The sequence below is a fragment of the Equus przewalskii genome, chromosome 8, assembly GCF_037783145.1.
Source record: "Equus przewalskii isolate Varuska chromosome 8, EquPr2, whole genome shotgun sequence".
Classification (NCBI taxonomy): Eukaryota; Metazoa; Chordata; class Mammalia; order Perissodactyla; family Equidae; genus Equus; species Equus przewalskii.
The window spans coordinates 83,867,377-83,890,072 of record NC_091838.1 but is presented as its reverse complement, the minus strand read 5'-3'; the positions used below and the strand labels follow the sequence as shown (position 1 = coordinate 83,890,072).

At 46.5% G+C, this 22,696-nt stretch overlaps 2 protein-coding genes and 1 long non-coding RNA gene across 5 annotated transcripts in view; 1 reads left to right on the top strand and 2 right to left on the bottom strand.

Annotated features, from left to right (window-relative positions):
• Positions 1–2,416, bottom strand: part of ZNF707 (zinc finger protein 707) — a 10,957-nt gene extending 8,541 nt beyond the window's left edge. For 2 of the 3 annotated variants that reach the window (XM_008536265.2, XM_008536263.2), the window contains exon 1: positions 2,321–2,416. The gene's annotated coding sequence lies outside the window, so the exon portion shown is untranslated. Of the gene's footprint in view, positions 1–1,997; positions 2,143–2,320 lie in introns of those variants that run through there. The other variant, XM_070632164.1, reaches the window with a different exon arrangement.
• Positions 1,921–17,309, top strand: LOC139085296 (uncharacterized). The gene is made up of 2 exons (XR_011543561.1): positions 1,921–2,233; positions 15,663–17,309. It is a non-coding gene; the product is annotated as an uncharacterized lncRNA (long non-coding RNA).
• On the bottom strand, positions 10,587–22,696 carry ZNF623 (zinc finger protein 623). Its single transcript, XM_008536266.2, has 2 exons — positions 22,568–22,696; positions 10,587–14,789 (listed from the first exon to the last, which is right to left on the bottom strand). Exon 2 carries the CDS (start codon positions 14,690–14,692, stop codon positions 13,202–13,204), a length of 1,491 nt encoding a protein of 496 aa, XP_008534488.1. The 5' UTR covers positions 14,693–14,789; positions 22,568–22,696; the 3' UTR covers positions 10,587–13,201.

Genomic DNA, 22,696 nt, shown 5'->3' with positions numbered 1-22,696 from the left:
TGAGGAGAGGGTTGGAACTTTCCCCTCAACCCCTGGGGAAGGGACAGGGGCTGGAGGTTGGACCAATCACCAAGGGCCAACGATTTCATCAATCATGCTTGCGTAATGGAACCTCCATAATAACCCAACGGAGGGGTTCGGAGAGTGTCCAGGTTGGTGACCACGTGGAGATTCGGGGAGAGTGGCTGCTGGGAGAGGGCATGGAGGCTCCGCACCCTTCCCATACGTGCCCTGTGCATCTCTTCCCTCTGGCTGGTCCAGAGTTTCATCCTTTCATGACAAACCAGTGATCTAAGTAAAGTAAGCAAAATGTTCCTGTGAGTTCTGTGAGCCGCTCCAGCAAGTTAATCAAACCCAAGGAGGGGGCGAGGGACCCTCCGATCGGTAGCCAGTTGGTCAGAAGCACAAGAGAGGACCTGGACCTGCAAGTGGCATTTGAAGTGTGCGTGCGCGCATTGGGGGGCAGTTCTGCACAACTCAACCCTTAACCTATGGGGTCTGACACTATCTCCAGGTAGCTAGTCTCACAATTTAGTTAACTGCTTGGCGGTGTGGGAAAAAAAACACACATTGGACCTAGAAATACATTTAACAAAAAATGTGCAAGTCCTCCACTCTCAAAATTACAAAACAAAGCTGAGCAAACTTGAAGACAGAAGCAAACTGAGAGAAAGCCCATGTTTATGGGGATTAAGCTTTCAATTCTCCCTAAGGGATCCAGAACTTCAACGGCACTCCAGGCAAAATTCCCAGCAGGTGTCTTTTCTTTTTTGTAGAAATGGACAGGCTGACTATAAAACGTACATGGAAAAGCAAAGCACCTCAAATAATCCACCTTGAAGAACAAAGGGGGAAGACTTACACTACCTGATTCTAAGACTAAGGTTCAGCTACAGTAATTAAGACGGCGTAGTGTTGGCATAAAGACAGACATACAGATCAACGGAGCATGACAGTTTGGAAACAGACCCACACATACAGTTAAGTGTTTACGACAAAGGCACCAATGTAATTCAAAAACACCAAAGTTTTTTTTTTCAATTAATGGTGCCATAACAATAGAAAAAATTACACTTGTACAGTTAACACCCCCTGCCCCACCCATACCCAAAAAGAATTCAAGATGGATCAGGGATGCAATGTAAAAGCTGAAGCTATAAAACGTCCAGAAGAAAAACTCGGAGAATATCTTCATACCCTTGGGGCAGGCAAAGATTTCTTTCATGGAACCCTAAAAGCACTAACCTTAAAAAAAAACTGATACATTGGACTTATCAATTTATTGTGCTTATCAAAAGACAGTTAAGAAATGACAAGGCAAGCCACAGACTCGGAGGAAACATTCCGAGTACACGTATCTGACAAAGGACTCCTATCCAGAAGTCCTCCAAGTCCATAATAAAAAGAAAAATACAGTTTAAAATGGGCACAATATTTGAACAGACACTTCACCAAAAGACGCCCGGTGGTCTAGACACACATGAAAGGTGCGCCGGGCGCATGCGCCATGAGAAGCGTTCAGGTGGAGACCCAGCTCCTCCAGGCACGGATGAGCACCAGGGCGACGAAATCGGAACGGTTCCCTGAACTGAGCACCCACCACGCGCTGCGAACGGGCTGGACGCGGCCTAGGGAAGCAAAGGGGGCGGGAGGGACCCGTGAAGCAGGCAGGGGCGGCGAACCGAGGGGTCCCGGGCCGCAGCTCGCGGGACAGGCAGGAAGGGAGACTACCGGCATGAGTTACGTCTTCGAAGGACCCGTCCGGTGGACACACCAGAAGGCAGCAAGGGGAAGACAGTGAGACGACCTCCGGGAGCCGAGGGCGGAGGCGGAGGGCGGGGGTGGGGGCGCGGAGGGGGAGTCTGAGCCGCGGGAAGGAGTGAACTACGACGGAGTTTGCAGCGCGGCGCCGGGGGCGCCGGGGCGGGGCGGGGCGGGGCGGGGAGACTCGCCCTCCGCGGGATGGCGGGGGAGGCGCGCTGACGGCGTGTGGACACCTGGCTGGCCGTGACCCTAAGCCGGCAGCGGGACGCGGTGTCCGGATCCCACCGCAGTGGTCCAGCCGGCGTCGCAGACGCGGAGGTCGGCTATGAGGTGACCGTGGCCGGGTCCCGGGGGGCCCAGCACAGCGCACGCGGGCGCGCCCCTAACGAGCCGAGGACGCACGGCCGCGGAGAGGAGGCCGCGCGGGGACGGGCGGAGAGCGGAGCCGAGGCGCACCGCTGACTGGCAGGTGGGCCCCGCCGTCCGATCCCCGAGGGCGCGGGCCGGGGAGGGGGCGCGGCGAGGGGGCGGGACACGAACCGGCGCCGGGACTCACCCGCTGCCCCGCGCCGCGGCTCCCGGCTCGCTCCAGCTTTCTCAAACTTCCCCAGCGGAAGTGCTCCTTCCGCCACCGGAAGCGGCGCTCCCGCCCAGCCCGGAAGCCCGTCTCAGTGGTGCGCGCAGGCGGCTCCCAGGGGTCCAAGGGGCGAGCCAGCCGGCCCCACTCAGCCTCCGTCTCCCACCTCCGCCCCCAGCTGAGGGGCGCGCTCTGAGCGCGCGGGGAGGTCTGTGGGTTTTTATTTCTACTGTGGTAAAGCACACATGACATAAAATTTATTATCTTAGCCATTAAGTGTGCAGTGGTGTTAAGTACATTCACATTGTGCTTTTGAGCTCCAAGCTTCATCTTGCAAACCAGCAACTCAGCACCCATTAAACAACCGCTTCTGTCCGCTCTTCGCCCCAGCCCTTGACAACCATCTGCCTCTATGAATTTGATTAAGTACATCGGATAAGTGGAGACGTACCGTATTTGTCTCTTTGTGGCTGGCTTATTTCACTTAGCATGATGTCCTCAAGGTTCATCTACGTGGTAGTGTGTGACAGGATTTCTTCCTTTAAGGGTGCATAAGAGCTCTATTGTGTGGATAGATCGTACTTTCTTTATCCATTCATCCCCTGATGGACGCTGGGGGTGCTTTTTTTGGCTATTGTGAATATGCTGCTACGACCATGGGTGTACAAGATCCTGCTTTCAGTTCTTTTGGGCGTCCACCCAGAAGCGGAATTGCTGGGTCAGATGGTACAGTCGTGTGCCGCGGAATGACGTTTTGGTCAATGACAAACCGCATATACAGTGGTGGTCCCATAAGATTATCATGGAGCTGGAAAATTCCATCGCCTAGTGACGAGGTAGCCATCGTAATGTCCAGCGAAGCGGTGTTTGTGGTGACGCTGGTGTAAGCCAACCTTCAGGTCCTTCGGGAGGTGTTCCAGAAGGCGTTGCTATCATAGACGATAGCTCCATGTGTGTCCCTGCCCCTCAGGTCCTGCCGTGGGAGGATGTGGAGATGGAAGATGGTGATATTGATGATCCTGACCCTGTGTAGGCCTAGGCTAATGTGTTCGTCTCTTAGGTTTTAACAAAAAAATTTTAAAAGTAAAAAAAAAACAAAAATTTTTTTAAATAGAAAAAGCTTATAGAATAAGGATATAAAGGAAATATTTTTGTACAGCTGTGCAATGTGTTTGTGTTTTCAACTGTTATTACAAAAGTCAAAAAGTTTGAAAAATTAAAAAGTTTATAAAGAAGTTAGCATAAGCTAAGTTTATTATTGAATAAAAATTTTAAAATAAATTGAGTGTAGCCTAAGTATACAGTCTTTATAAAGTCTGCAGTACTGATGTCCTGGGCCTTCACATTCACTCACTGCTGGCTCACTGACTCGCCCAGAGCTGCTTCCAGTCCTGCAGGCTCCGTTCATGGTGAGCGCCCTATACAGGTGTACCATTTTTTATCTTTTTTTGGGAGGGCTGGAGAAGAGTCACCCTGAGCTAACATCTCTTGCCAATCTTCCTTTTTTTTTTTTTCCTTCCCAAAGCCCCAATGCATAGTTGTATATTCTAGTTGTAAGTCCTTCTAGTTCTTCAATGTGAGCTGCTGCCACAGCATGGCCAATGACAGACGAGTGGTGTGGTTCCACGCCCAAGAACTGAACCCAGGCCGCCAAAGTGGTGAGAATGCCGAAATTTAACCACTAGGCCATCAGGGCTGGCTCCATTTTTCATCTTTTATACTGTATTTTACCGTACCTTTTCTATGCTTAGGTACAGATATACTACCCCTGTTACAGTTGCCCACAGTATTCAGTGCAGTAACATCCTGTCCAGGCTTGTAGTCTAGGAGCAATGGGCCATAGCATCCAGGTTTGTGTAAGTACACTCTGGCATTTTTTCATGACAAAATCACCTAACGACGCATTTCTCAGAATGTATCCCCATCATGAAGTGACCTATGACTATAATTCTATTTTAACGTATCAAGGAACCACCAGACTGTTTTCCATAGGGGCTGTACCACTTTACATTTCAACCAGCAGTACACCAGGGTTCCAATTCTCCACATTCTCACCAACACTTGTTATTTTCTGTTTTGATAATTGCCATCCTAATGGGTATGAGGAGGTCTCTCACTGTAGTTTTCATTTGCATTTCCCTAGTGATTAATGATGTCAGGCATCTTTTCATATCTTTATTGGCCATTCATATATCTTCTCTGGAGAAATGTCTATTCAAGCCTGTTGCCCATTTTTGAATGGAGATTTTCTTGTTGATTTTTAGAAGTTATTTATATATTTTGGGTATTAATGTTTTATCAGATATGTGATATGCAAATATTTTATCCATTCTATGGGTTACCGTTTTACTCTGTTGGTAGTGTCCTTTGATACACAATTTTTAACTTTGATGAAGTCTCATATATCTATTTTTGCTTTTGTTGCTTGTGCTTTTGGTATCATATCCAAGAAATCATTGCCAAATCTAATATCATGAAGCTTTCCCCCTATGTTTTCTCCAGGGAGTTTTATAGTTTTACCTCTTAGGTTTAGGTCTTTGATCCATTTTGAGTTAATTTTTGTATATGGTGTTAGGTTAGGCCCCCACTTCATTCTTTTGCCTGTGGATAGCCAGTTTTCCCAGCACTGTCTGTTGAAAAGACTGTCTCTTCTCCATTGAATTGTCTTGGCACCATCATCAAAAATCATCTGACCATAAATGCAAGGGTTTATTTCTGGTTTCTCTATTCTATTCCATTGGTCTGTATGTCTGACTTTATGCCAGTACCAGGAGATTTTATACCCATGGAAGCCAGAGACACCTGGCCCCAAGAGATTGAGTCCATACATACTCTTTGATTCTATTTATTTAATTCTTGAAATGACAAAATTATAGAAATGGAGAAAACAGATTAATGGGTGCCAGCTGAGAAGGAGGGGTTGGGTGCAGAAGAGAAGCAGATGTGCCTATAAAAGGGTAACATGAGAGATCTTGGTGGAAAGGTGATGTTCTGTATCTGGATGGTATCAGTGTCAATCTCCTGGTTGTGATGTACTACAGTATTCAAGATGCTACCATCGGGGGAGATGGAGTAAACAGAACGCAGGACTCTCCACATTACATCTTACAAGTGCAAGTGAATCTACAAGTATCTCAAAAAGTTTAATTAAAAATGAAAGCGTGAACTCAACAACAAAAAATCAAACAACTCTATCAAAAAATGGGCAGGGGATATGAACAGACATTTCTCCAAAGAAGATATATGGATGGCCAACAGGTACATGAAAAGATGCTCATCATCGCTGATCATCAGGGAAATGCAAATCAAAACTACACTAAGATATCACCTTACGCCTGTTAAAATGGCTATAATCACTAAGACTAAAAATAACAAATGTTAGCGAGGGTGTGGAGAAAAGGGAACCCTCATACGCTGCCGGAATGCAAACTGGTGCAGCCACTATGGAAAACAGTATGGAAATTTCTCAAAAATTAAAAATGGAAATACCACATGACCCAGCCATCTCACTACTGGGTAAGTATCCAAAGAACTTGACGTCAGGAATTCCAAGAGACTCATGCACCCCTATGTTCATTGCAGCATTATTCACAACAGCCAAGACGTGGAAGCAACCTAAGTGCCCACCAACTGATGACTGGATAAAGAAGATATGGTATATATGTATACAATGGAATACTACTCAGCCATAAAAAAGGATAAAATTGTCCCATTCACAGCAACATGGATGGACCTTGAGGGTATTACGTTAAGTGAAATAAGCCAGATAGAGAAAGACAAACTCTGTATGACTCCACTCATATGTGGAAGATAAACACGTGGACAAGGACAACAGGTTAGTGGTTACTGGGGGAGAGGGGTCTGAGGGATGGGCACAAAGAGTGAAGTGGTGCACCTACAATATGACCGATAAGCAATAATGTACAACTGAAATTTCACAAGGTTGTAAACTATCATAACCTCAAAAATAATAATAAAAAAAAGAGTGTGCCTTTGGAGGCTGCCCAGACTACTGCAGGGGGGCCCATCTTGGGCCTGTGAAAGCTCCTCAGGTGATGTTGAACCATAGCCAGGGCTGATACCAGTGCTCCTGGGGCCTCGACCTGGTTCCCTCCGCACAGGGCACACTGCAGCTATCCCAGTACTTGCCAAAGATCAGGGAGCCAGGGAGACTGAGCCACCTGTGTGAACCCCTTCTCAAGACCAAGTGGGAGACAGGGATGCCCAGGAGGTAGTGTGCCATCCATGAACAGCTAGGAAGGTATGAGGACCCCACGCAGAAGGTCCAGCAGACCCAGTTGATGGATAAAGACCCTGCCCAGAAGGGTACATGCTTGGGCACAAAACTTTGACTCCTTCCCTTGGCAAGGGGACATCCCAGCAGTCCAGTGCAGCAGGAGAGCTCTTAGCCTGAGTCCGGGTTGGATGTCCCTGCACCTGGGGTCTGTGAATGCCCTGCCCCACACCCCTCTCACCTCACCTCGGACTGTGCTTTGATCTGGCCTCCTCAGCAACTCAGCCCACAGCACACACCCTCCAGGTACGGCACTCCCCACACCACGGTGCAGGACAACACTCACCACATGCAACACTCAGCCCCGCCCACCACCACTCAGAGACTGTAATGGAAAAGATTCCAAATTTGATGAAAATCATAAACCCACAAATCCAAAGTCAATAAACAAGCAGGATAAAAACAAACAAAACCATAGCAAGGTACATCACAACCAAATGGCTGAAAGCCAGTGATAAAATCTTAAAAGCACCTAGAGGGAAAAAAGGCACATTATATACAGGAGAACAAAGACAGGAAGGACTACCAAGTTTTCATCAGAAATGGAGCAAGCCAGATGAAAATGGGATGACATCTTCAAGGTGATGAAAGAAAAAAAACCTGTCAATATAAAATTCTATATCCAGCAAAAGTATCCTTCAAAAAATGAAGGCAATATAAAGATAATTTCAGAAGACAAAAGCTGAGAGAACTTGTCCTTGGCAGACTTGCAATAAAATAAATGATAAAGGACATTGTTCAGGTTGCAGGATACAAGATATAAACTTGGACCAGTAATAGTAAATGTGTACGTAAATATCAAAGTCTCTTTCTGGGGCTGGCCCCGTGGCCGAGTGGTTAAGTTCATGCGCTCCGCTGCAGGCAGCCCAGTGTTTCATTGGTTCGAATCCTGGGCACGGACATGGCACTGCTCGTCGGGCCATGCTGGGGTGGCGTCCCACATGCCACAACTGGAAGGACCCACAACAAAAAATATACAACTATGTACTGGGGGGCTTTGGGGAGAAAAAAGGAAAATAATAAAATCTTTAAAGAAAAAAAAGTCTCCTCTTCTAATGTTTAAATTTCATTACAAGATAATTGTTGAAAGTAAAAGTAACAATTATTCTGTGGCAGTTAGAACATATTTAGCAGTAAAATGTATGACAACAGTAGGACAAAGGAGCTGCAGGGAAGTGAAAGAATATTGTTGAAAATTTCTTACACTGTATATGTGAAAATACACTGAGAGTTAAAGACTTACAATATAAAACTGAGAGCAACAAACAAACAGGTGCAGCAAATAAGAAAACGGGAAATAAGATGGAATGCTAAAAACTACTTGACCCCCAAAAAGGCCAGAAAATGGGAACAAAGCACACGTGGGACAGACAGAAAGCAAACAGCAGGATGGGTGATTTCAAGTCAGCCACATCACTATTAAATGTAAACAGACGAAGCTCACCTGTTAAAGGCTGTTTATCATACTTGATCAAAAAGCCAGCCCAATTATAAGCTGTCTACAAGAAATACACACGAAATATACGGACACAGATTAAAAGAAAAAGAAAAATTGTACCATGGAAACACTAATTATAAACCTATAATGGCTATGTTAATATCAGACAAGATAGATTTCAAGTTTTTAAAAAACACCAGAGTTAGATACTTTTAAATGACAAAAAGGTCATCAAGAAAACATAACAAATCTAAATGATTACGCACCCAAACACAGAGCTGCAAAATACATAAATAAAAGTTGACAAAACCGAAGAAGGAACAGACAAATCCACTAAATTTACTGCTAAATATGTTCTAACTGGCACACAATTGTAACTGGTGAATTCAGCACTTTTCTCTCAGTAATAGAAAAGTAGAAAGAAAATCAGTAAAGATAGAGAAAACTTGAACAAGCCTATCAAACTGGACCTAATTGACATTTATAAAACACTAACACCCAAACAACAGCAGAATGCATATGCTTTTCAAGAGCATGTGTCATTCACCAAGGCAAAACATAATCTGGGCCATAAAACCTCAAATTTAAAAGAATTGATAATATACAGAGTATGTTCTCTGACTATAATGGAATTAAATTAGAGATCAGTAATAAAAATGTATCTGAAAAATGCCCCAAGTGCTTGGCATTTAAACAACAAACTTCTACATAAGTCATGGTCAAAGAAATCGCAAAAGAAATCAGAAAATATTTCTTACTGAATGATAATGAAAACACAACATGTCAAAACTTATGGAATGCAGCTAAAGCAGTGTTTAGAGAAAAATTGTTGGCTTTAAATGTTTATATCAGAAAAGAAGAAAGGTCTAAAATTAATGACCTAAGCTTCCACTTTAATAAGCTAGAAAAGGGAAGGAGAAATTAGCTCAAAGTAGAAGGAAAGAAAGAAAATGATTCTATTTCAATGAAATGGAAAACAATAGAGAAAATCAAGGAAAACAAAAGCTGCTCCTTTGAATGACAGATGACAACGGTAATTCTCTAGCTACATTGATCACAAAGACAGAAGGAAGACACAATCACCAATACCAGGAAGAAAAGAGGGAACATTATTTAAAATATAATTAAAATAGGATGCAAAATAGAAAGAACAACTTTATGCCAATAACTCAAAATATTAGATGAAATAAGTAATTCCTTGAAAGACGCAAGTTACCAAAATTGGCACAAGAAAAAATAGAAAAATCTGAGTAGTGTCATATCTATTACAGAAATTGAATTTTCAATTTTCCCACAAAGAAATTCCCAGTGTTTCATTGGTGAAATATATCAAACATTTAAGGATTAAATAATAAATACTATATTACTAACATTAATAATTAATTATATTACTTCTATTATTATTACAAAACTTCAAAAATAGATGTGGGTAGAATAAATCACTACTCTTTGAAAACATTACCCTGATGATAAAACGGCGTCTCACCACTTCTAATAGAAAGTGTACAAGATGCCCTAGTCAGTGCAATAAAACAAGAAAAAGGATCAAAGTCTATATAAAGTGGAAAGGAAGAAGAAAAATTCTTTATTTGCAGATGACATGATTATCTACATAGAAAATGCTAATGAATCTAGAAAAAAACTACTGGAACTAATAAGTGAATTCATGTAGGTTGCAAGATACAAGGTCAATATACAAAAACAAAATGTATTTCTACACACTAGCAATAACAATTGAAAAATAGCTTTTAAAAAACCTAGACAGAATTCAAAAAGCATAAACTATAAAAATTTTTGGTAAATTAGACTTACTAAAGATTAAAAAGAATCTGATCTTCAAGACACCATTAAGAAAAGGAAAGGGCAAGCCAAAGAGTAAAAGAAAGTATTCATAATAAATATATATTTGAAAAAGACTGCCATCTAGAACATAGAAAAGACTCTTACAAGTCAATAAGACGACAAACCACCCAACTTAAAAATGGGCAAAAGGGGGGCCGGCCTGGTGGCGTAGTGGAGCCATGCTTTAGTAGCCTGCAGTTTGCAGGTTCAGATCCTGGGCATGGACCTAGCACCGCCTGTCAGGCCACGCTGTGGCGGCATCCCACATAATATAGAGAAAGATTGGCACAGATGTTGGTTCAGCAGCAATCTTCCTGAAGCAAAAAGAGGAGGACTGGCAACAGATGTTAGCTCAGGGCCAATCTTCCTCACTCACTCACACACACACACACACAAAATGTACAAAAGGTGTGAACAGGCACATCACAAAAGATGATACAGAAGGGCAACATGCACATGAAAAGATGCTCAATGTTGTCATTCAGCAGGCACACACAAATCAGAAGCAGAGACATCATGAGACGTCACCAGAATGGATTCAATTTCAGAAGAGTGACAATACCAAGGGTGGCAAGGATGTGGAGCAATACAAGCTTGACACACTGTTATAACCCAGCAATTAAATTCTTAGGTATTTACCCAAGAGAAATAAAGACACATATCCAAATAAACACGCTTACACAAATGCTCATAGCAGTTTTATTCACAAGAGCCAAAACTGGGAACCCAAATTTCCATCAACAGATGAATGAGTAACAAATGATGGCTTATCCACACAATGGAACACTACTCAGCAAAGAGATACTGAAACACATAACCACTTGGTTGAGTCTTTAAAACATACCAAAGAGAAAGCCAGACACACAAGAGAACATACTGCATGAATCCATTTATACGAAGACCCAGAACAAGCAAAACTCATCTACACGGACAGAAAACGGTTACTTGGGGCTGAGGTGGAACTAATGGGGAAAGGGCAAAAGGGAACATTTTTGAGCAATAGAAATGTTATTTTTATTGTGATGGTGGTTACACTCGTGTATGGATTTGTCGAAACTGTGTACACTTAAGATAGGTGTTTTTCTGTATGGAAATTGGACCTGAACAAAGCTGATTAAAATGGCCTGGTAATATCTGCTTCTGTACCATTTGAAACGTCTCTGGTAATGGTGAGTTTTCCAGAAGATGGAGTACTGTATGCTCTTTCTAAATTATTTACCCCCTCAAGGCTTCTACAGTTGCTGGAATTTGTTAAAAACTCAAAATATGCCCTCATGGGCAAAAAATTGTTCTGCTTGCAAACTGGTTCTTTTGGTTAACGTTCAAAGAAATTCAGAGGCAACAAGACTTTTGCTAGACAGAGATCCCCTGTGTAATAAACCTGCCCGCTTTTGAACAGCCCTGTCAGAGGAATCGGTCATGCCTCCCTGCTTCTGCATGGCTTCCCTCCCCCAGATCGTTCTTTCTTCTCTTCTCTAGCTGACACATCTACTTTTCTCTGAAGACCAGTTCAAACGTCAACTCTTCTGTGAAGCCTCCCCAGACCCTCCATGACAAATCAGTCACCTCCTCACCTATGCTCCTATACACCTGGGAACATACTTCTGTTTCAACACTTCGCTCAGTGCACCATGATCTTTCTGTTTTTCAGACTTTGAACAACTTCAGGATGGATGATGTCTTACTCATCTCTGTTTTCCCACTATTTAGCACTGGTCCTTATAGGCATCAATACATTTTCAAATAAATGACAAAATGAGCCAGAGAGCTGAAAAGTTGAGTTCAATCATGGACTGCTAAGACAAGAAAAGTTGTGTAGTGCACTGGGGGTGTGTGCCCCTTGAGTTAGAAAGATACAGAGACAACTAAGTGTAGACAGTGCTCCCCAAAAGCAAGTGGACAGTCATGGGTGAGCTCTAATGGCAATAAATATGAGGGGCATTAGTTTTATACTGGCTATTGCCTGCAACTTCTGAGTTAATTATAAGCAGAAGACAGAAACAGGGCTGAGACAAGATATTTCCAGTAAACCAGTAGATTGTACTGATTACACAAAACAAAAGTACAAACACTTAAAAAATAGCAATATAGAAAGGACAGAGCAAGAGAGGTGCCAATTACACACAGGTTTGAGGTGTGCTTTTTATTGCACTGCGCCAGACGCCAGGGACACATAAATCAACCAGATATGATCGTTGTCCTTAAGGAATTAACAGTCTAACAATGAGAGAGTACATAAAAACATAATTTATCAAAGTTTAAGGGCTGTAACAGGCGAGCACCAAGCAGCAGCAGCACAGAGAGGTAGCTGGCTGAGGCTGACGTGATGCCGGAGATGGGTCCTGACTAGCAACGAGCAGTTCACCAGGTGAGGACAGCATTCATGGAGGACAAGGCAGGCGAAGGCAGAGCTGGGAAGGGGGGACGTCCGGCAGTTAGTGCCGCCATAGGGCCAACCATGCAGCAGGGAGCTATGCCATGGCGGATGAGGCTCCAAGAAGCAAGAGGCCTTCGGATGCAGGAGATCCCAAGGACAACAGGGAACCAATTTGTGGTTTAAAATAAGAGAGTATCTTTCTCCAACTTGTCTTTTTGATAGATCCAAATTTGCTACACAATATTCTTTTAAGTAGTAAGACTAGATACAGGCATACTTTATTCTATTGCACTTTGCTTTATTGCCCCACATAGATATTGTGTTTTTTACAAGACCCTCCGCCAACTAAAAGATTACAGCTCGCTGAAGGCTCAGATGACGGTTAGCATTGTTTAGCAATAAAGTATTTTTTAATTAAGGTATGTACATTTCTTTTAGACATAATGCACACCTAACAGACTATAGTATAGTGTAAACATAACTTTTATATGCACTGGGAAACCCAAAACTTCGTGTGACTCGCTTTATTGCAATATTCACTTTATTGCAGTGGTCTGGAACTGAACCCACAATGTCTCCGAGGTACGCCTGTACATAGTTCTGCTTTAAAAGGGACTTAACTCAGGGGCGAATTGTAGTTGTGCAATAAAATACAGAAACCCTCTCTTGAGACCTAGCTCCCCCTGCTCCTTGTTCCAGGTCAAAGTCAGTTGTCCAGGTACGCGGCTCTCCTGAGGACATGTGTCCCTAGCCAAGGACAGCAGTCCAGCACTGCTGCAAAGTTGTAGGTGGTAGCCCACTCCTAAAGCAGCCCCATCTGTGACTGGGAAATGCTGACGTGTTGAAAGCCACATGAATTAGGACTCATGCCACTCACTTCCAAACATCACTCATTGAGTCAGAGAATAATTATAAGTTATTGGTATGTTCCCCCTGACCTACAGAATTCTCACCCAAATATATGGGGGTCTTACTCAAGGGAAGTCCCTCTTGGTGAATACCTTGATTATTTTTAAAGTTTGGAGTTGAGTTGAAATCTTTCCCATACTCACTACATTCATAGAGTTTCTCTTCAGTATGAATTTTCTGGTGTTGAAGGAAGTTTGACCTCTGAATAAAGCCTTTCCCACAATAACTACATACATAGGGCTTTTCTCCAGTATGAATAATCTGATGTAGAAGCAGCTTGGAGCTCTGAATGAAAGCTTTCCCACAGTCCTTACATTCAAAGGGCCTGTCCCCAGTGTGGATTTTCTGATGTTCTGTGAGATGGGCTTTCTGCAGAAAGGCTTTCCCACACTCCTTACATTCATACACCCTCTCACCAGTGTGGATTTTCTGGTGTCGAATAAGGTATGAACTCAAAAAGAAAGCTTTCCCACATTCATTACATTCATAGAGTTTCTCTCCAGTGTGAATTCTCTGGTGCTGAGTAAAGTTTGACGTCTGGCTGAAACGCTTCCCACACTCATTGCATACATAAGGCCTTTCTCCAGTATGGATCCTCTGATGCTGAATAAGCTTTGAACTCCGAATAAAGGCTTTCCCACATTCATTGCATTCAAAAGGCCTCTCTCCAGTGTGAATTCTCTGATGTTCGATGAGGTCTGAGCGATGACGGAAGGCCTTCCCACATTCCTTACATTCATACTGTTTCACTTCTGTGTGGATCTGGTAATGTCGAATAAGGCTTGAGCTCCTGATAAAGGATTTTCCACACTCATTACATTCGTATGGTCTTTCTCCCGTGTGAATTCTCTGATGTCGAATAAGTAATGAGCTCTGACTGAAGCCTTTCCCACATTCTTTGCATTCAAAAGGTCTCTCCCGGGTGTGAACTCGCTGGTGCCGAATCAGGTCTGAGCTGTGACAGAACGCTTTCCCGCACTGAGCACACTTGAACGGCTTTTCTCCTGCGTGTATGCTCTCATGCTCAGTAAGATCTGCATAGTGAACAAAATCTTTCCCACACACGTTACACACATAGAGTCTTTCTCCGGTGTGAACTCTCTGATGCTCAGCCAGGTGGGAGCTCTGGCTGAAGCCTCTCCCACACTGATCACATTTGTAAAGTTTATCCCCAGTATGAGAAAGCTGATGTCCAACTAGGTCTGAATTAAATGGGAAGCTTTTGCTGCAAGTCTCACACGGGTGGGCCTCCCCTTCTACGAGCTCCCTCTCAAGGATGAGGAGGTTTGAGCTCAGGACTGGGCTGCCTCCTGACTTAGTGCCCACCTGGGCTGCCTCTCCAGTTTGGATCTTCCAATGGGTAACTGTCACCTGCTTGAAACCTCTCTCCTGAGAGGGGGTTCTCTGCAGGCTCTGCCCTTCCAGGTTTCCCAACAGCCCCCCTAATCTGAGTTCAGGGCACCGCCCAGACTCAGGGGTGGGGGGCTCCATCACTGTGAGCGTTTCTGACACTGTCTCCTGTAGATTTCCATCCTCAGAAATTCAGGCTCCACGGTTACCTTCTTGTCACCAATTCCTACGTCAGAATCTGAAATAAAAGAGAATAACATCATCTTTCCCTTTCATTAACAGACAAGAATCTGCCGGAGCAGATGGGGGATAAAACACATGTGCAAGGAGTGGGAGAGAGGAAACTGTTTCCTCTGCCCACACTCTGGACCCAGCATGCTGCCACTACAGTGCTCGCCTCACCCCAGACCAGCCTCTCCCACTTGGGAAGGCTTCTTTGGGGCACCATGTCTAACATCCAACTCCAGGGGACAGATCAGCCGGGTGGCAGATGGATAGAAATATGGCTTGGACTCCAAAAATCAAGACATATTTCCAAAGAAACAGAAATTTATCAATCTTGCCACCTCTTCTTTGTCCCTCATTCCTTCATGTCCTCCCTGCTGTCCTTGCCCAGATGAGAGCCCATGGTCTGCGGGATTACATTCATTTCAGGTTGTACGTTATAATCATTCTCTTGCATATTAATCCTAACGCCCCTGTCCTTTTCTCCCTCTATCATACTTGCATGGGAAAACCCCAGCTCAGGTTGAATTCAACTTGCTTCCTGATCTGTGTCGGCATCCAAGCCGACTGAGCTCTCTACAGTTATAATCCCTGGCTAACAGGGCCCTGAGAGCTGCCAGCAGTTTATACACTTCCCTAGCTCTCCTTTAAGACCATCTCCTGCTTTTTCCTCTTCTCGAATGTCCAACAATACCCCTCCCTCTCAGTGATGACCTTGCTTATTACTTCAATAAGAAAATCGAGAACATTCACTTTCTCCCCCATTTACCAACTACCTGTGTCTGTACCCACACCATGCTCTCCCTCATTACATGGGTTAAACTGTCCTTGATCCAACTAAACACCTCCACTTGTGCACTAAAACCCACCCCTCTCGTCTACTCAGGGACACCAAGTCTGCCTTGCAGGAGTCTACAGCTGGAGTGTTCACAGCAGCACTACTCACAAGCACCAAAATATCCATCAACAGAGGAACAGATAAATTGAGGACTGCTCCTACCAGGGAATAATATATAGCAATGAAAAGGAACCGCCACACGCAAGCACAGGTGAATCTCACAGATGTAATGTTGAGCAAAAGAAGCCAAGCACAAAGGAGTTCATGTCGTAGGATTCCATTTACATGAAGTTCAAAGACAGACACAACCAATCCTTGGTGGGAGAACTGAGACAGTGATGATCTTTAGGGAGAAGACAAAGACTGGTGGGGGGACAGGGGCTTTGGAGTCCCAGTGACCTACTTGGTGGTCTGCGTTCCACAGGTGTGTTACCTTGGAAAAGCTTGTTCAGGCAGTGGTTACTGACCCTTACACAATTACTGCGGTGCTGTGACCAGCTCCCTTCTTCAGAGCGATGCCCTCCCTCCAGCTTTGGAATTCTCACACTGGGAACTGCCTTCACGCAGGAATCTGCCTCACCCGAGGTCACGCCCTCTCCCAGGGAAGGCCCACTCTGTTATTCATGGCTGCAAACAGTTTACCACAAACTTAGCAGCAGAAAACAGCCCCATCTGTCATCTCGCAGTGCTGTAGCCTGAAAGGATGGGGACCCCTGTTCAGGGCCACTCAAGGTGTCAACCAGCTCTGGGAAAACCTGTTTCCAAACTCACTCAGACTGCCGGCAGGATTCAGTTCCCTGCTGTAGCCAGAAGCTGCTCTCAGCCCCTAAGAGCCACCTACATCTCCCAGCAGGAACGGCTCTTAGAAGTTCTGACTTCTCTTCTGCAACCAGCTGCAGAAAACCCTGCTTTCCAAGGGCTCAAGTGAGAATCTCCCCACCTGGTCAGCTGACTTAGGACCTTAATCACATCCACAAAATCCCTCCACGGCAGCTGGGAGGAGGTGCGTACTTTAGGGGCAGGGGTCTTGGAGGACCATCTCAGAGCCCTGCCTACCAGACCCCAGCCAGCACCCAGCAGATCAGGGAAACCGAGTGCCCTTGCCTCCATCTGGGGCAACTCTGAAGTGTCATCCCAGCCCCCGAGCTCCAGTGGGGTCAGCCGCGGCCTCAGTTTCGACTCCACCACCCAATCCTACCTTCCTTACAGGTGTGTCACATAAGAGCTCTCCTCAGCTGAGTCCTCTTCCAGGGAGCTCCATCCAAGATGACCCCATATGATCGCTTCCCGCCCCAAATCTGCACCGGTGGGAAGCAGACTGACTGCTGTGCAGCCCTGTGAGGGACACCCTCCAAAACTCATTTCCACCGCGGCCGCCAAGGAACAGGATGTGCCTCCGAGGGCAGAGCCAGGGGCGAGGGGAGCCACCTAGGGAGCAGGAGAGCGGAGTGACCAGGCAACAGGTGCTCCGCCACCACCGCAGAGCACGCTTTCAGCACACCTCTTTTACGCGAGCTATAAATTGCAGAAAGTGCACGCATCTTGATGAACTGATCATGGACACCTGTGGAACCACCGCCCAGGTCAGCGCGGAACATTGCTGTTGCCTGAAAGGCCCCCACTCCAAGAGTAACCATCTCTATTACTATAGAGGAGTCCTCTTCCTGAATTTCATTTAATTGAAATCATACACTATGTTCTCTTTTGTGTCTGCTTTCTATTCAACATGTACCCATTTTTTATTGATAAAATTCACATACCATACAACTTACCAATTTAACCTACACAATTCAGTGTTTCTAGAATATTCCTAAGGTTGTAGAACGATCACCACTATCTAATTAACTCCAGAACATTTTCATCACCCCAAAAAGATGCTTCTGCTTACACTCACTGTTACGTCTCTGAAAGTCGCCTGTGAGTTATGTTCCAGCAGCTCCTTTCGCTGACGTGCAGCGTTCCACTGTATGAACACATCGCACTTCATCTGTCCACTCTTCCAGTGAGGAACAGCTGAGTGGTTTGTAGTTGGGGTTCTTATGGATAAACCCGCTATAAGCACTCCTGTCCTTGTCTTCCGGCAGACAGAGGTCCTTGTCTCCGCTGGGTCCCGGGTCCTAGCACTGTTTCACTTTAGTGGCCACCAGTTCAGGACACCTTTGCAAATTCCACTGGGAACCACCGTGGACCAGTGACCGCTGTGGGTCTGGGCTTCCTCCCCTGCCTGAGTGGGCGCATCTGCAGTCACCCTGCTCTCTCGCTGGGTGTTGCAGACAGTATACAGGAGGCTGGGACTTGTCGCAGTCTACAGTGTGACTGCACTGTGTGAAGCTGCACTGGCGCCTGGTAAAGAGAGCCACATGCCACCCAGAGGGCCTGGCTCTGGGCTAGAGGCAGTGAGTATGGCCTGGTGTGGGACAAAGAGTGGCGGGGGGGTGAACTGTGGCCAAGACTGAAGACTGCCCAGGGTCCCTGCTTCTTTGAGTGACAGAAACCCCACTGGAAATTGTAGTGGGCACACAACCACCCAGCAACTAACTACATTTCCTAGAGTCCCCTGAAGTTAGGTGTGACCCGGTGACAGATCCAGCCAATGAGACAGGAACAGAAGGGAGGTGTGCATGCTGCCTGTCTCCACATGCCCTCTCCCACCCCATGGCGACGTGCCCGTGAGGCAGAGCAGCCAGGCTCCCAGAGGGCCTCTGGGGCAGAGCCGCCCACCTGCCTGTGAGATGGAACACAAGAAACCAAGTTTCTTGTTGGAAACACTATTTCTGAGTCTGTTACAGCAACTTGAACCCGTGCTCAAATAACGCTAATAGACAACCTGACTATTCAGATGCCATGCTCCCTGTGATAAGAAAGAAATGCAATCTGCCAACCAGTAACTGACAGTAAGAATGAGAAGCTGAACACAAGTCCAGGTGAGGCATTTCTATCCACAGAAGACTTGCTTTCTAATTAGTCAGCAACAGAGCTCCCTGCAGCAGTGGCCCACTTGGTGGGGCTCTGTGACACAGCATCTACCACCACTGCCTGGTGGCAGTCACTGAGAGTGTTTTCCTAAGTGAAAGGCCCACTAACTTGGCTTAAAAAATCTTTCTCCTGCTTATAAAAATTACTTTTAACTAGTTATTTTTTCAAGGTATAGAGGTAAATTATGCTAGTTGAGAAAACTTAAAGAAAAATAAAATTACCCTTAACCCCACCACTCAGATTACCACGGTTAACAATTTTCCTTTGGTCTTTTTTCTGCACCAATATTCTATGAAATCAGGACCGAGTAATCTTATATCCTGTTTTACCTTACTTTTATATCTTTTGAATTCCTAGTGATTAAAAACATAAGGTACACACTGTAGACAGTGAAAATCCCCGGCACTTCAACAGATAACCACTGCTTGCTATTTAGTTCATACACATTCATCTAGTCCTTTGCTTAAACAAACACAGTTATACGTTTACTGTGGACACACACGATTTTCAAAACCAACAGTGGAATCACACTGTACCTATCCATCTGCCACCTTTCCCCATTTTCAATATACCCTGGCGTTCCCCAAGGTCATCCACACAGACGCGCCGGCGCTGTGCATGGTGTCTCCATCCCAGGTGCTGAGTCCTACAGCAGGCCAGGCGCTGGGGGGAGCGTTTGTCCCTACACCTCTGGAGTCATGAGGAGGGATGTTCCCTGAAGTATCCTGCCACCTGCCTGCCCTTTTCTCCTCCTCAGAGGTGGAATGAGTTAGCAGAATGAGAGGTGTGGGAGATTAACGATTGCAGCGCCCAATATCTTCCACAGGGGCGCATTCTGCCCTGCTCCTCCCAGCTGGAGTAGGGGGGACGGGGACCCACAGGCGGCCTGAGGAGAGGCTGCAGAAATCCAGTGCTGCTGGTGAGCCGGCAGAGAAGTCTAACTGGCATTCAGCCTGAGGAGCCCAATGTCGCTCCACCCTCGCCTTGGACCAGTAGCAGAGTGACATTTTGTGCTTCGTGTGCCTCACTGGTTGAGAACTCTGGAGGGGAGGAGAGGTACTATTCATTAGGGGCCCCCAAACCCCAACCGGGCACAGTGCTAACAACCAGCTGCCACTGTCTCATGCACTCCTCCAAACCTTACGAAGCCACTGTTACCTCTGTCTTACAGACGAGGAAACGGAAAGAGAAAGTCAATTACCCAAGGCCGCTGAACCACTAAGTGGCGGAGTTAAGGTTCAAATCCAGGCCTGTCTCCAGGCCCCTCTCCCCAGTGTCAAAGATCCTCCCAAGTGTGATCGGTCATGTTCACAGGATGCTTCGCTTAGGTCAGCTGGGATCAGTACAGAAAAGTAGGTTTATATTTTAAGCCTCTTTATTTTTAATTAAAAGGGGGGGTAGGATGTTGGGTTTTTGTTTGTTTTGGAAGTCAGTGAATCTTCTGATTTTTATGTTTAAAATGACTGCTATATGACCTGAAAACAAGCTTTCATCTGTCTATAATATAGCTTTAAAAACATGTGCAGGCCTTCTAATGATTTTCATGTTTTTTACCTTTAAAGCTTTTTTAAAATACATTTTATTATTTATTTATTTTTGTGTCTGTGTGTGAGGAAGACTGTTGCCAAGCTAACATCTGTGCCAATCTTCCTCTACTTTATGTGGGATGCTCCCCACAGCCTGGCTTGCCAAGCAGCGCTAGGTCTGTGCCCAGGATGTGAACCTGTGAACCCTGGCCCGCTGAAGCAGAGCGTGTGAACTTAACCACTATGCCACCAGGCCGGCCCCTAGAGGAAGTTTTTAAGATCAAATATACCTTGCTTTGAACAAACATTTATCTGAAAATCAGCAATCTTTCAGTTTCTGCTTAGCTCCTTTATATTCTGTAGATTCAAGCAAAATTAAATTAATACTCTTTATTTTAAAAAACCTGAACGAACAAAATGAACTAAAAATACACCAGACTTCTGGTTCCATAACATGCTGGGCTATCATGTCCCATCCTTCTGTTATAACACACAACTTGATGGATAAAAGGTAACATGCAACTATCTAAATAAACAGTTGATGTTGAGAGAGAAGGGACAATCCTTGGTGCTGGAAAGGAGGCGGGAGCTTAATCTGGGAGTGGGAACCTGTGAGCAGCCCAGAGTGGCTCTGAGGTGGCGAGGGGGCAGTGCCAGACGCAGGCACTAGAAGCTGTTTTCACATCTACACTGGTAAGGGGGTACCGTGGCCTTTATGCTCGAAGGTTAGCCTGACTCACTGTCTGCTGCTTACGGCCCAAAGAGAGGAAGCAGGAAGGTTTGCCAAGGTTCCCCCTTGGCAATAACAAGGAAGAGCAAACGGCGACCCTGAGTGAGACAGAGACTAGAGCTCGCTGAGCATCTGCATCTCTGTGCCTGCCCTGGAGCTGCCACTCTCCTCACCCGGTACTCCTACCACTGTAGCAATGAAGGGCCCTGCGCGCCCGGTGGTGCTTGCCTTGTCTTCTTACATCCTCCTCACAACCATCCTTGAGGTTCAAGGAGGTGACCTGCTGAACACCAAATCAGCTGCTAGCTGCCATCTCCACCCCCCCCACCCCCGCCATCCCATGGCCATTTGGTTTCTGCTCCCACAGGTCTGCCCAAGGACGCTGACGATCTTCTCCTTTCCTGACAAGTCCAGTGTCCTTCCCCAGTCATCTTCCATGACTCGAGGCAGCACTGGACATGCCTGACAGCTCCTTGAACTGCTTCAGTGGCACTGCCCTCTGCCTGGTCAGTTGCTTCCCTGACCACCCCTTCCATCTCTGGCTCACAAATGTTGTCTTGGCCTTCTCAGCTCTGCCCTCTCTCCCTATCATCCTCAAGACCTTTCCAGGAGAGTCAGGAGTCCACTACTATCATTCCAGGAGAGGCTGGGCCCATGTGTGCATGCTTGTGAAAAGACAGAGCAAGCCCTCCGTCAATTCTTCTCTGTATCGCCCATAAGAGGGTGCTGTGGTTACTGCTAGTATTAAGATACCGTTACAATGTTACATCTATACTAGGGACAAAAGTCCCACCTCTGTTAGACTGGCATCTCTCAGATCCTAGGTGGGCAAAAAAACCCACTTATTTCTATCATTCATTGATTCATCCATGAATTGACCTCATGGAACAGATGTGCTGTGGGAGGGTACCGCAGGGCGATTGTGAGCATGAGCTCTAAAGACAACTGCCTGAGTTCAGAGCCTGCCTCAGCTAACATTCCTGGGAAACCTCAGGCCCTGAGGATCCCGCCACCGTGATGGAGCCAGTGTGAGGGGTAAAATGCTGTCCCTGACATCGGTAGAGACGGCCACTAGGACTGATAAAGACTTCTAGGAAAAGGCAGCCTTGACGAAAGAGCTAGAACAGCACAGCCAAACCACCTCTCCCGACCTGGGAATTCTCCTTCAGGCCCAAGGGTTGGAGGAAATTCTGCTGCTCACATTTCCCCCTCCACCTCTACTCCCAGCAGGGCAGAAGGTGCCTGCTCTGCATTTCCTCCAACACAAAGCGGCGCAAGGCCCGGCCCCCTTCCCAGCATCACTTGGAGAGCTCCCTCGGGATCCGGGGGAAGGAGGCAAGCTCAGAGCAAAACAGCAGCACTACTCGCACCGGGACCCCGCCCAGGCCACCTCGGAGGGGCTGGCAGGCTTAGAACTGCGACAGACGCTTCCGCTGGAGGCTCCGAGGCCTGCTGCGTGAGCCCTGGGACGAGGGGAAGGAAACTAGGGAGCGAGACCGGGTATCCACATGACGTTCCTCGGGCAGAGGAGCTGCGGGCCACCGCACGACTGCAGCCCCGCGGGGGCAGCCGCGACAGCTGCGGGACAGGGGCTCCCCGAGGCCGGGGCTCCGGGACAGCTGTGCGGGGCGGGCCGCCTTCACAGCCAGCTCGGCGCCAAGACACTCGCCCACCCGACGACCTGGCCCACACTCGCCCGCGGCCCGGAACGCGCCACTCACCCGGCGCCCAGGGACGACAGGAACACGGCCGCCCGTCCCGCACACCAGCGGACAAAGCACGCACGGCGTCCCGCATGCCCCAGCCGGAAGTCGGCCTGAGGCTCCGCCCGAGGGACTTCCGGTGCCGCT